This window comes from Tursiops truncatus, chromosome 12, assembly GCF_011762595.2.
Source record: "Tursiops truncatus isolate mTurTru1 chromosome 12, mTurTru1.mat.Y, whole genome shotgun sequence".
In the NCBI taxonomy this organism is placed as follows: Eukaryota; Metazoa; Chordata; class Mammalia; order Artiodactyla; family Delphinidae; genus Tursiops; species Tursiops truncatus.
In genome coordinates, this window is record NC_047045.1 from 64,220,320 (window position 1) to 64,233,653 (window position 13,334).

The 13,334-nt window shown below is 47.4% G+C and overlaps 1 protein-coding gene across 1 annotated transcript; it reads left to right on the forward strand.

Moving 5' to 3' along the window:
- The first annotated feature begins 1,155 nt into the window (after window positions 1–1,155).
- HEBP2 (heme binding protein 2) lies at window positions 1,156–7,153 on the forward strand. Its single transcript, XM_019951466.3, has 4 exons — window positions 1,156–1,314; window positions 1,885–2,020; window positions 2,765–2,945; window positions 6,607–7,153. Exons 1-4 carry the CDS (start codon window positions 1,216–1,218, stop codon window positions 6,803–6,805), a joined length of 615 nt encoding a protein of 204 aa, XP_019807025.1. The 5' UTR covers window positions 1,156–1,215; the 3' UTR covers window positions 6,806–7,153.
- The last annotated feature ends 6,181 nt before the right edge of the window (window positions 7,154–13,334 follow it).

The following is a 13,334-nucleotide window of genomic DNA, read 5'->3' on the forward strand; positions in this document are numbered from 1 at the left end:
AACAGTGAGAGGTCTGCGTACCGCAAAAAAAAAAAAACAACTACAATGAGGTATCACCTCACACTGGTCAGAATGCCCATCATCAAAAAATCTACAAACAATAAATGCTGGGGAGGGTGTGGAGAAAAGGGAACCCTCTTGCACTATTGGTGGGAATGTAAATTGGTACAGCCACTATGGAGAACAGTATGGAGGTTCCTTAATAAACTAAAAATAGTACTACCATATGGCCCAGCAATTCCACTACAGGGCATATACCCTGAGAAAACCATGATTCAAAAAGAGACATGTACCACAGTGTTCTTTGCAGCACTATTTACAATAGCCAGGACACGGAAGCAACCTAAGTGTCCATCGACAGATGAATGGATAAAGAAGATGTGGCACATATATACAATGGAATATCACTCAGCCATAAAAAGAAACGAAATTCAGTTATTTGTGATGAGGTGGATGGACCTAGAGTCTATCATACAGAGTGAAGTAAATCAGAAAGACAAAAACAAATACCGTATGCTAACACATATATATGGAATCTTAAAAAAAAAAATTGTTCTTATAAACCTAGGGGCAGGACAGGAATAAAGACACAGACGTAGAGAATGGACTTGAGGGCACAGGCAGGGGGAAGGGTAAGCTGGGACGAAGTAAGAGAGTAGCATGGACATATATACACTACCAAATGTAAAATAGCTAGCTAGTGGGAAGCAGCTGCATGGCACTGGGAGAACAGCTGGGTGCTTTGTGACCACCTAGAGAGGTGGGATAGGGAGGGTGGGAGGGAGACAGAAGAGGGAGGGTATATGGAGATATTCCTATGCATATAGCTGATTCACTTTGTTATACGTTAGAAACTAACACAACACTGTAAAGCAATTATACTCCAATAACGATGTTAAAAAAAAGAAAAAGAAAAAGAAAACAAGGGTGGGGAAGGGAGAACGCCCCCCGAAGAAAGCCTGGCCAAGCAAACCCTGCCATCGGGTCTCCTGGGGGACCCGCACGGGAGCGGCCGGCCAGGGTTGGGATCGCGGTAGCAGCGCCGCCTCCCGGCCTGGGCCCCGCAGTGCCCCGCGGACTCGGGGCTCCGGCAGTGTGTAGAGGGGGCCGGGCGTCTACGGGGCGGGGACTCGGGGACACGCAGGCGGGGCGGTCCCGAGTGGCCCCCTTCCGGCGCAGCTCACCGGCCTCTTTCTCGGAGTGTCGGCGCTGCCCATGGCCGAGGTGCTGGAGCCCGATCCCGGGGCAGCCGAGGGCTCGGAGGCTCTCGCAGAGACGCCGGGCTGGGAAGCCCCGGAGGACGCGAGTTCCCAGGTAGGCTCCACCCGCGGGCGCGAAGAGTGAGGGCCGGGGGGGTGGGCAGCGTGGGGCTGTCCTCGAGGTGATCTTCAATGCGGCCGGAGGGTCCCATAGGTTTAACTTAAAAGCACATTTTTAAAAATGGTCAGAGTCCCTAGCTCCATTCCTGCACAAACGGGAAGATGCGGTCGGTAAGCCGTAGTTACCCCCAGGCACTGGCCACATCTCAATTTCTTTTCTTTGTGGTTAAAAAAAAAAAAAAAAATCCACCACGTCCCAAAACCTGCGATGGGACCCTCCGGGCGGGGGCGGAACCGTTGCTTGCTTTTAACCCAAATCGAGCCGACTCTCCCTACCCGTGCTTGTGGGGCAGAGGCCGCCTGCGTCCCTAACCCAAAGATGGGAGCCGCGGGGAAGGAGCCCTGCCCGGTGCTGGGAAGCCAGAACCTCCGGCCGGACTCCAGGGGAGCGCAGCCCCTGGACTGGCTGTCCCAGGTGGACCCGAGATCAAGGTACCTGTACTGTTGCATCTCACGTTCTGCCTTCTTAGAATTGCTTCCCCAAGTTCCCCCTGTTCCATCTTAGCCTGGAAGTTATGAGATCCGACACTACGGACCTGCGAAGTGGGTCAGCACTTCGGTTGAGTCTATGGACTGGGATTCGGCCATGCAGACTGGCTTCACAAGGCTGAACGGCTACATTCAAGGCAAAAACGAGAAAGGTGAAGGCACTTTACCTTGTAATTATACACACTATTGTGGTTGAGTGCCCTGGCTTATTGAGTTTTCGCTGATTAAATAAATACCTTTTAGAATAGAAAAATAACCAGATCGTCAAAGACTTAATGTTTGAAGAGGAGGACTCTGCTCAGGACCCGAGGCGTCTAGAGGAGTGTAGTACTGGGCAGTGCTTTTTAGCCTCTGTTCTCCTTGTTTGTGGTTCTGCTGGATGAACTGGGCCTCTGTGTAAGTAAGCATTAAGGCCCTTTCATGGCTAATGCTTTGAGATAATTTGGTGACTGACTGGTAGAGTAAGAGACATTAGGAGGCAGGAAGGGTCAAAGAACACAAGATCCAGGGTGTCAAGATATATCTTCTGGTTTGGCTCTCATGCTATTTATGTTTTAGCAGGTCACTTAGCCAATGGGACCTCTGTTTCTGAATTGTAAAAGTAAAGAATGAACTGGACTATGTTATCTCTCATTTCCCCTTCTATCCCTAAAACTATGGAATTTATTAACGAAAAATATTAATAATACAGAAAGTGTTTAATGTGGGCAGTGGATAATTGTCATTTTGCCCTTATTATTTTTTTTAAGATGAAAATTATCTTAAAGTTTAAATATTTATGTCAAGTAAATCAAGAAACTCAGGTCAAAAAATAAGTTTGTAAATGTAGTCATAAATACACTAAATCTGCTTTCACGGTCTCCTTTGCATTTAAATATATATTTTTTGTGGCACAGAGATGAAAATAAAGATGACCGCTCCAGTGACAAGCTACGTGGAGCCCGGTTCAGGTCCTTTTAGCGAGTCTACCATTACCATTTCCCTGTATATCCCCTCTGAACAGCAATCTGATCCCCCCAGGCCTTCAGAGTCAGATGTCTTCATTGAAGACAGAGCTGAAATGACGGTGTTCGTACGGTAAGTGGTAGATAATTTATAGCCTTTCTGACTGTTGGTTTTACTTGCGGGCACTCATAGTTTAGCTCCTGTGCAGCTTAGCTCCTATGCTTTTCCCCCTTCCATAAAAACAGGTCTAATGCATTTCGTGGTGTTTTCCTAGTGACTTAGTTTTATACGTTACTAAGGGTCCTTTACAAGAAATAACTTGTATTTTATTTATCAGAAGGCTGACGCACACCTTCCACAGATAAGACGCAATACAAACATACACCGGACCTTCCCCCACAAAAGCAAAAGACTGTCCTTACCTGCCCTCTAGTTAAATTTGGAGAAAAATACCTTAAAACAGTGCATGGTACCCCTCCTCTCAACTAGCAGCTTCTGATAGCCTCAAACTCTTCCCTTTGTTCCCCCAGCCCAAAGGATGGCAGCTGCTTCCCGCAGTGACTGCCTCTGTTGGTTGGTTTACTGGTTCCTTACTCTGACCTTACAGTGCCTGTCTCAGTAAAGCCACTAATCAGCCTGCCGGCCTCCCCAGCAAGGACTGTCGTAGCCATCGGCAGCACACTCAGCCCCTGAATCTGGCCCATTCGCCTTAGAAAGGGGTGTGATTCCGTTCCCTTCCTCCCCACTGTTACTTGCTCGGGCCCTCACCTTACAGGGACCGCAGCTGAGTCCTCTTTGCTACCCCAGTGCTCGGCACATGCCTGACACTCACCAGATACTCCGACGTTTTTCAGTCTCAGGTTCCACTCCTAGAGCCTCCCAGCTGTTCTCTCTGCCCACCAGTCTCCTCTCCCTGGCCCTCCACTCTGGAACGCCGATCGTTCTCACAACGACAGCAACAAAACCCCAACCTGTTACTGTGTTTAAACATCTGTTGGCTTTTCCTCTTGCTTCCGCGTGACATTCAGACCGTTCCGCGTACTGCATCACCTGCAACACGCGGCCCAACCTGTCTCCCTGACAACTCCTCCCCCCCCCCCCCCCCCCCCCCCCCCCCGCCTCCCGCCCTTCACTGAGTAGGCTGAGTTCCTCCACGTGTCTGTACCTTTGACCTTAGGCAAGTTACTGAGACTTTGCTTGACAAAAATCTCATCTGTAAAATGTGTCTAATCACAGTACCTACCTACTATCTCACAGGGTTGCCATGAAGATCAGATGAGTTAATTTACCTAAAATACTTAGAACATGAGCATGATATTACTACCAGCTCCAGCTCCCTCTTTCTTCTCTTCCTAGAGAGCCTACTTTCATCCTTCAGGACTTAGATCAATTGGTACCTTGTCTGTGATGCCTTCCTCAGTTTCTCCAGTCAGCCAGCCTCTCGGTGCTATGATTCTAAATTCTAATGACCTACTGATAGACTGTAATTTCCTCAAGAATACAGCAACAGGTTACTCTGCCCATATCCTTCGGCTGCTGGTGAGGCAGGTGCGTGTGGGGAGGCTCAGTATATGTCTGTGTCCTGAATAAAGCCGTGGATAGATCATTGTAGAACAACGTGTATTCAGAGGACAAAAGATGATTTCTAAGTAAGAGGCTCAAGATTTGATTTCAAGGAAGAAGTGGAATCTGAAACAGATTCCCTTTAGGCAGAACATTCCTTAAGGAAATAAATAATAAATTTAGGAGCAGAAATGTTTCCTAACACATGGTTCAGAATTATCATCATCAGTCAACATGATGGAAATTATAGAACAGATTTATCAATTTATCTTCAACGTTTTGTTTTATATACATGTGCATACACAGATTCCTCTACTTACTCAACTGGAATTTAAAAGGTACTGCAGGCCAGGAATGACTAGGTGCCTGGTAGACATTGTGGAACAGAACAGGCCTGTCATACCCTCGAGACCTTACATCTTATCTGAAGAATGGTAGGAATGATCTTTTCCACTGGCAAATTGATAATAAACCTTATTTATGCTAAAGAAGGCATATTAGGAATGTTTTTGTGTCTGTTTTTCCTATTCTCAGCCTTCAAATTCATCATGTTTACATTTCAGCAACTCAGCTAGGTCGGTGTGCTGTCATGATTTAATCTCAGGGTATTTTTGTTTATATACCTTAAAATCTACACTTAAACTTCTATTTTCCTACTTTTTATGCAAATCTTTTGACTGTCTTTTCATCCCCATCCTCTTAGCAACCTCCTAACTGGCTCCTTCTCTCCAATCTAGTTTCCATCTCTCTGCCTATATTTTTACCCAGATCTAATCAAGTTACTTTTCTGCTTTTCCAACATCCTTTGGAATAATCTCAAAAGGCCTTAGGATGATGTACAAGGTTCCTCCTTCCAGCTCTGACTCACCTTTCTTTCTTTCTTTCTTTTATTAATTAATTAATTTATTTTTGGCTGTGTTGGGTCTTTGTTGCTGCACGCGGGCTTTCTCTAGTTGCGGCGAGCAGGGGCTACTCTTCGTTGTGGTGCACGGGCTTCTCATTGCAGTGGCTTCTCTTGTTGCGGAGCACGTGCTCTAGGCACGTGGGCTCAGTATTTGTGGCATGTGGGCTCAGTAGTTGTGGCATGTGGGCTCTAGAACGCAGGCTCGGTAGTTGTGGCGCACGGGCCCAGCCACTCCGCAGCATGTGGGATCTTCCCGGACCAGGGCTCGAACCCGTGTCCCCTGCCTTGGCAGGCGGATTCTCAACCACTGCGCTACCAGGGAAGTCCTGACTCACCTTTCTGACCTCATTTTATGCCTCACTATGAAATTGCTTTGTATTTCTGGACTTTTGTTCTTTTCTTATCCCTCCCCTTTCTCTGCCCAGCAAAACTATCCTCCATTCCAGGCCCCACTCAGAGACACACCTTGCCCCGATGTAATCATATCCTCAGCGTTCCCAAGCACTTTGATTCTGTCTCTGTTAAAGCTTTTCTCAGACTGTATAGAGCTGCCAAAATGCCCATCTCTTCCATATAGGGTCAAAACTTATGTTCATCTGTAATACAGTGCCTGCCCTTTTTCTAAGGAGAAGAAGAAACGGGAAATGTTTGATAGAAAATGGAAAGACTGGGGCTTCCCTGGTGGCGCAGTGGTTGAGAGTCTGCCTGCCGATGCAGGGGACACGGGTTCATGCCCCGGTCCGGGAAGATCCCACATGCCGCAGAGCGGCTGGGCCCGTGAGCCATGGCCACTGAGCCTGTGCGTCCAGAGCCTGTGCTCCGCAACGGGAGAGGCCACAGCAGTGAAAGGCCCGCGTAGCCCAAAAAAAAAAAAAAAAAAAGAAAAGAAAATGGAAAGACTGAAAGGGAGGCTGCTAAGGGGGATTCATTGTGGCTCTCTGACCGGGAGCATCAGTAGTACAGGAGACTGTTGGAAATGCAGGCTCTTGGGCCCCAGCCCAGACGTCCTGAACCTGCATTTTCCCAGGTGACTCGCACGCACATTAGAGCTTGAGAAGCACAGAGTTAGAGCACAAGATGGCATAACTTCCAAATCTGCCCAACAGCTGGGACGTATTGCCTCCTCCTGGGTCCCCTCAGTGCGTGTGAGGTCACGCTGAGCCTGGGAACCAGAGGAAGGGGACAGTCAGTTCAGCTGCCTAGAGGGAGGGGCTTTGAAACCGCACTCCATCCAGGCTTCCTTGTATCAGCCCCCACTTTTCTTCTTAGACTGACCTTCACATCAGTATTAAAATCATTTATGGTCATTTACTTTCTCCTTTGTAGGTCTTTCGATGGATTCTCTAGTGCCCAAAGGAATCAAGAACAACTCTTGACATTAGCAAGCATTTTGAGGGAAGAAGGAAAAGTTTTCGATGAAAAGGTTTACTACACCGCAGCCTACAACAGTCCTTTCGAATTGCTTGATAGAAAAAATGAGGTGTGGTTGATTCAGAAAAAAGAACCCTCCGAAGAAAAGGAATGAGCAAATGAGAGAAGGTACATTGCCAGGGGCAAAACCTCTGTTTAACATAGACGTCAACATTACCCATAAGCAAAATGTGTCTAGTAGCTCTACCTGAGAGTACTACTATGAATTGAGCTTATTTCCACTGTGCCTTTTTAATGCTTGAAGCTTTAGATACGCAGGTAACAGGGGACAGTATTCTATAAACATGTAAATCGATCTTTATTTCTATGAGGCTCCAGGGAAACGTCATGTTACTTCCCCCTTCTTCACTGTATCACAATCATGTTGCCTTATTTCTACTTGGATTTGTGTCAGTTGGATGTTACCTCCTCCAGATATTATCAATAAAAATGTTAAAGTTTATCCTGTGTGGAACTACAAGGCCGTCAAGCCTAGAGAACTCAAGTTCAGTTGGAAACAAAAATCAAAGTGTCTTTTGCAGATGCCGCTGTTACTTTTTCCGTTGAGCCCTCTTTCCTATCTGCCCGCTGCTCCCCACACACGAGAAAAGCTCTCACAATACTCAAAAGTGTTGCTAATATTCCGTGACAAAAAATAAATGTATGAAGTTAGGGACTTCCTATTTTATTTTGATACTCAAGAGAGGCATGTTTTTTCTGAAGAAATGTATACAAACGTAGACTTTTACAATTCACTTGAGGGGCTTCCCTGGCGGTGCAGTGGTTGAGAATCCGCCTGCCAATGCAGGGGACATGGGTTCAGGCCCTGGTCTGGGAAGATCCCACGTGCCACGGAGCAACTGAGCCCGTGAGCCACAACTACTGAAGCCCTTGTGCCTAGATCCCGTGCTCCACAACAAGGGAAGCCACCACATTGAGAGGCCCGCGCACCACAACTAAGAGTGGCCCGCGCTCTCTGCAACTAGAGAAAGCCTGTGCGCAGCAACGAAGACCCAACGCAGCCAAAAATAAATAAATAAATTTAAAAAAAATTCACTTGAATTTTTAAAGTATTTTATGCAGTATTTTTATATACTGAATCAGTATATAAAAATGATTCAGTATTCAAAGAGGGGTTTGCTGCAAAATCAAAGAGGTTGAAATTTGGACCTAATTGTATTGGAACACGCTTGTCCTGGAGAAGAGTGTCAATATCTGGAAGCCTGTCATGGGAAGGTTATAGCTTTACTGTGGGCTCCTAGTGGATGACGGTTGTAGGCACGAAGGAGAAAAGCACCTTGGAGCTCAGTGACTTCCCAATAGGTAAAGCTGCCCACGAATGACATCACTTCCCGTTTCCATCATTGTGTGTGTTCAAGCAGGCACGTGATCACTTATGTGGCAGGTTTGGGTCTCCAGTGGATGAAAGGGTGGGGCCGGATGATGCTCAAGGTCCCTGCAGCCCCAACATTATATGGTGTCTCTTAAAATTAATCTCCCTAACCTGGGTACACTAGACCAACGTACCTAGAGTTAATGGTTTCCATAGCTAACATTCATGGATTGCCTTCTAGGTGTAGCTTTCTAAGCATTTCACCTGAATTCCCACAGTCGACCCTCAGAACAACCCTGTGTGCCACCTTGTGTCATCTCCGTTTCACAGATGAGGACATTGAGGCACAGAGATGTAAGGTAACTTGCCTCCAGCTGGAGCCGTAAGGGCAGAGGCCGATTCCATCCCAGGCAGTCGGACTCCTGGGTCCAGACTGCTAACCACTGCGCCCACCGGCAGCCAGTGTTCTAGAGTGCAGCTTTCTCAGGCCATCAGTGGGCTAGGACTGTGTTGAGGGGTCCTTCCTGCGTGTCATGCACGCATAATCAACGTGATTATGACCTCAGAGATACCTTTTAGATTATAATTTTGGATACAAAACAAGCTAGGTTTCCGGTTTTGAAATTATTATATAGATATAATTTTTTAAGTCTTAGGCAATTATTTTCCAAAGGTATTTGCTTGCATTGATTATTTTTTTATTCTTTGCATTTTTGTGTTTGCCAAAAAGAAATTAAATTTCTTTCTTAGCTCATTTACCAAAACCAACTGTGGGTCACCTTCTAGCCCTCCTACTAATGAAAGTCCACAGTACTCGCCTCTACTGGTATGAGGTAAATATTTATATATTTACCCCATAGTTCTATAAAAATAGACATCTCTTATGAAGTAACTTCCATTTTAAATGAGAAGAGCATATGTCTGATTGCCAAGATTTAGTTGTAATCTGAAACATGTTCCATAAAAACGCGATTTTGTACTATTCATTCCAAGGTATCCCATTTTCCCCTCCTGGTCCATAAATCATAAATAAAACATTTTTCAGCCCTCAATTAATCCAGACCAGAGAGTATTTCTCACAGCAATGAATCAGTTATTTTAATTATGTGGCTGGCACTGACTACAAAATATCCCTCAACATTTCTACTGAGACTTTCCTTCTCTTATCAATAGGAAATTCATGTCTAGATTCCTTTCTGAGGCTAAACCATCCACCTTTCCTGTTGGTCTAATTCATGCTCCATCAATTAGGCCTTCTCCCATCTTCAGGCTCTCCCTCCAACATGCTCCAACAGGCTCTGATTTGGCTTGATCCTCCCAGCTCCCCAGAATAACATCCTAGTTCCCCCTAGACCCTTACATAGGACAATAATTCCCATTTCTCCCTTACCTTGATTATCCAGTTTCTCTGGAAAGAGTTGTCCAGAGGCTTCCTTGCAGCTCTAGGCTGTGAGGAGGTATCGCAGGGACCATGACAGGGATTTAAGGTGGGCAACACCCCTCCACCACCACCACTGTGCTTCCCACAGACCCATCCACGTTAGTCTACGTGTATGTCAATTTTTCATGCTTTTAAAAGCCTGAAAACAATCCTTTAAACTGAGTGCATTCATTCATTCCTTTCTAGTCATCACTTAACCCTCTAAAAATCTTGCTTTTCCTCCTAAATATTTCACTGGAATGCCATTTACTTTCATTCGTTCTTCAAGAAGCCTTATGGAGTCCCTCCTGGGTCGCAGGCTCTGCACACTATTCCAGGGGCTGGGCTATGGTGACAGGCAGAAATGCCCCCAACAGTGGCTGTACCCGTCAAATCCAACCACGTCTTCCACTCTCCTACTCAGTCCACCTTCCAGCTGAGAATACAACAGTGAACAGGACACGCAGGGCCCCTGTCCTTGTGAAGTGTTCTGGAGAGCGAGGGAGTGCAAATACCAATGGGGCAGTGAGCTAGGGTGTGGCTGGGCGGAGTGCAGTGGCTGTCACGTGGGCGGGCAGGCCAGGCCTCCGGAGGAAGACACAGGAGATCTGAATGATGAGAAGGAGCCACTCAGATGACAGCCTGGGGGCGGGGGAAGCCTTTTGAGCAGAGGTGACGTGTCAAAGGGAGAAGCCCCCTTCAGTATCCAGAACAAAGCTGCACATACTGCTTGCTGAGCAGGGAGCGCTGTGCTTGCAGGACACGGTCTCTCTGGACACAGAAAACGCTGACTTGTACGGAGCTTCTGGAAGTGCAGAGTTCAAGGATTAGCGGACTTTCGGAATCACTTAGCAACTGATTGAGCTTTAGTTGTGGAGGTGCGGTTACCAGAGCAGGGTCGCTGCTGCTGAGCGTGATTTAGGAGCCTGGTTCAGAGGCGAGGTTACTGAAGCGAAGCTCTCATCAATCACTTCTGGTACTTATTTCTGATTGTGGCCAAAGAATGGGCATCTCTCTTCTGGGATTTGGAGTCATGGCCGGCAAGCACGGGGTGGGGGCATGCCACTCAGATCCACCTTCATGAAAGGACCGCTGCCCAGCTGTGAGGGGTGTGGTTAGCCGATGTCTCCAGCTGTGACTTTCTTCAGGATCCATTGCCGATTTCAAGATAAGGACACACTGTTTTCAGGGGGTACCTAGCCTACAACGGAGCGAGGCAGGAGGAGCTGATGGCGTGCTTTTTTACTGGCATCTTTCAGCCAAAGACTGAGCAAGCTGGTGGTACAAAGGCCAAGCCACTTCTGTCCGACTCGGGACCCTTCCTATAAGCAGTCTTTGCTCCAGAGCTCCCTGGCGGGCTCGTAGAAAGTGTCGGATCTGTGTTGCAGTCTGACGGCTCCCCTGCCCCATCTTGTTTTTCCTTTTTCCTTTCACTGGTATGACATTACCATACACCTTTCGTACTCCCAACTCTGTCTCAGCATCGAACTGGCACAGCTGGTATCAGTGTGGCCCCAAGACTGTGGGCAGTAAGACAGCGTTTGGGGGACTGGGTCATGCACTGCCTGGCTGGTTACGAGTTCCCCATCCCTGTGGACAGGCCGTACATACACAGCTCACGGCACGAGGCTGTCTAGTTATTAATCCCTTAAATGGAATAGCTTACTGGTGAAAAGGAATGCAGTGACTGGTGAATGATTCAGGAGCTTCAAAAATTAGGACTGGGGTAGATAATGAGTACAAGGACAATAGACTTGAATGGTTGTTACTAAGTTGGACTGTTGTCCTGCAGGTGGCTAAGTCAGTTAACGAAGAATGTAAAACTACATGTGAGGGCCAGAGCCTCTTTCATAGCTTGCTAAGAAGTCCTCACCTCACGCAGAAGGCCAGCATGAGGACTGGATGGTAAAAGGAATAACCACCAACGGATGTTCGGCCAAGCCCCATCTGCCGTGTCAAGGTCAGGACCAAACCTGGAACGTGAAATGGGGACATCCGGTGGATGCCCCCAACAGTGTTGACTCCCTAAAAGTTTCTGAACATTCTGGGCCTGTGGAAGAGGCCCATCCTTCCCCCCATTAAGAGCTAGAACTACCCTCTCTCCCTCCTCCTGCCCTAATGTGAGGAAAGACAATATAGAGGTCTTTCCCCCACAAGGCAACAGGTGCCTCTGGGAGCTGTCCCCACCCCATCTCCCGACTATCAGGCATTTACCCAAGGTTAAGTCACAGCATAACCTGGCAGAGGCCAGGCTGGGCCTGATGAAGGAAGAGATGGACGACGTGCAAAGGTTGCTGCATAGCCTAGCCAACGGGTACTGGCAGGGGTCAGGAGAGTACCCTGGGGACTAGGCTCTGAAGGTGCTCAGTCAAAGGTGCCAGGACACAAGACTGGATAAAGGAAGCTTATTGACGTGGGGATGTTGCTCTGGATACAGGAGTTAACACCATGAGTAGAACTCCAGGGGGTACAGCAAACTCACTGCTTTAGGGAGGCACCTAGTAGCCTGAAAAAGTGATAGAAATGTTGAAATGCCTGAACTGATGGAAGAGGTAAAAAAAGGAAGGACTGAAAAGGCTCACGGAAGGGGCATGCTGGAATGGGTATATCATAGGCGGCAACAAGGCCCATCGGATTTTTGTCGTAGTCTGTTTGGGCTGCTATAACAGAATACCATAGACTGAGTGGCTTAAACAAGAGAAATGTATTTCTCACAGTTTGGAAGGCTGGGAATTCCAAGATCAAGGTGCTGGTCAAATCAGTGCCTGGTGAAGGCCCACTTCCTGGCTTGTAATAGCCATCTTCTTCCTGTATCGTCACGTGATGGAGAGGGAAGGGAAGCTCTGGTCTCTTTCTCTTCTCGTAAGGACACTAATCCTACCTTGGGGACTCCACTCTCGTGACCTCACCTAAACCTAATTATCTCCCAAAGGCCCATCTCCAAATACCATCACCTTGGGTGCTAGGGCTTCAACATATAGATTTGGGGTGGGCACAATTCAGTCCATAGACATTGTGTTCCACGAGAAGGCCCAGAGGAGCCATCATTTACCAAGGCCAGTAGGAATGCACTGGTAAGAGAGGTGTGAGCATCACCAAGGACTCTGTGGAGGATCTCCTCTGCAGGCTGGGCTGGCTGGAGAGGCTGGGGTGGAACGTGGCTTGCTGAGAGCAATGTGCGTGATGACGAGACCTTGCAGAGCCCAGGTGGCAGTGCTAACCACAAAAGTAAGGGTGCGTAAATTATATTAAACACCAAAGTCGAAATGGCAGCCAAGGGGGCCTGACCTGTGAAGTCTTACGGAGGTAGTTAATAGAACATGGCATTCCTAGGGGCAAAACAGAGAGGGTGACCAATAAGGGTAATTCTTTATCATCAAAAGAGATCAAGGATGGATAAGCAGGGGGCTGAGATCACCTCCCCCCCTCCCCCCAAAAAAACCTCCAAGAAAACCCCACAGAACTGTGATCCCTTGCCCAGTTTCCAGACTCAAAACCCATTGACTGGGCCCTTAGGGGAATGGTCACTGCAATAGTTCAGTGTGTACAGTAATGATTCCCCTAGTGTTTTTCCAAAAGGCTATGGCCACTTACTCAGGTGGCTACACATCGGAGAAAGAAAAATATCCAGATGCGCCGGGATTCAAACTGACATTTGATACCCAGAAGCTCAGTGTCATCCTAGCTCCCCTTCCCATTTCAAGTGGGAGCATGTGGACGTCGGAAAAGAAATGGAGTACTAGTCAAAGTTTGGCTTCTAGTGGGTCCACTGGGTCTGCAAACCCTCATTGTTATTTCTCCAATCCCTGGATATATAATTAAGATTGACGTACTTGGCAGGGAGGATAAACCCACACTGATTCCTTGACCTGTGAAGTAAGAGTGTAAGTC

Excerpts from the sequence above, each read along its gene's own strand:
- HEBP2 (XM_019951466.3), top strand. The coding sequence starts at position 1,216 with ATGGCCGAGGTGCTGGAGCCCGATCCCGGGGCAGCCGAGGGCTCGGAG. Across the intron at positions 2,021-2,764 it reads TCAAGGCAAAAACGAGAAAG|AGATGAAAATAAAGATGACC; the intron begins GTGAAGGCACTT and ends TTTGTGGCACAG. Across the intron at positions 2,946-6,606 it reads GAAATGACGGTGTTCGTACG|GTCTTTCGATGGATTCTCTA; the intron begins GTAAGTGGTAGA and ends TCTCCTTTGTAG.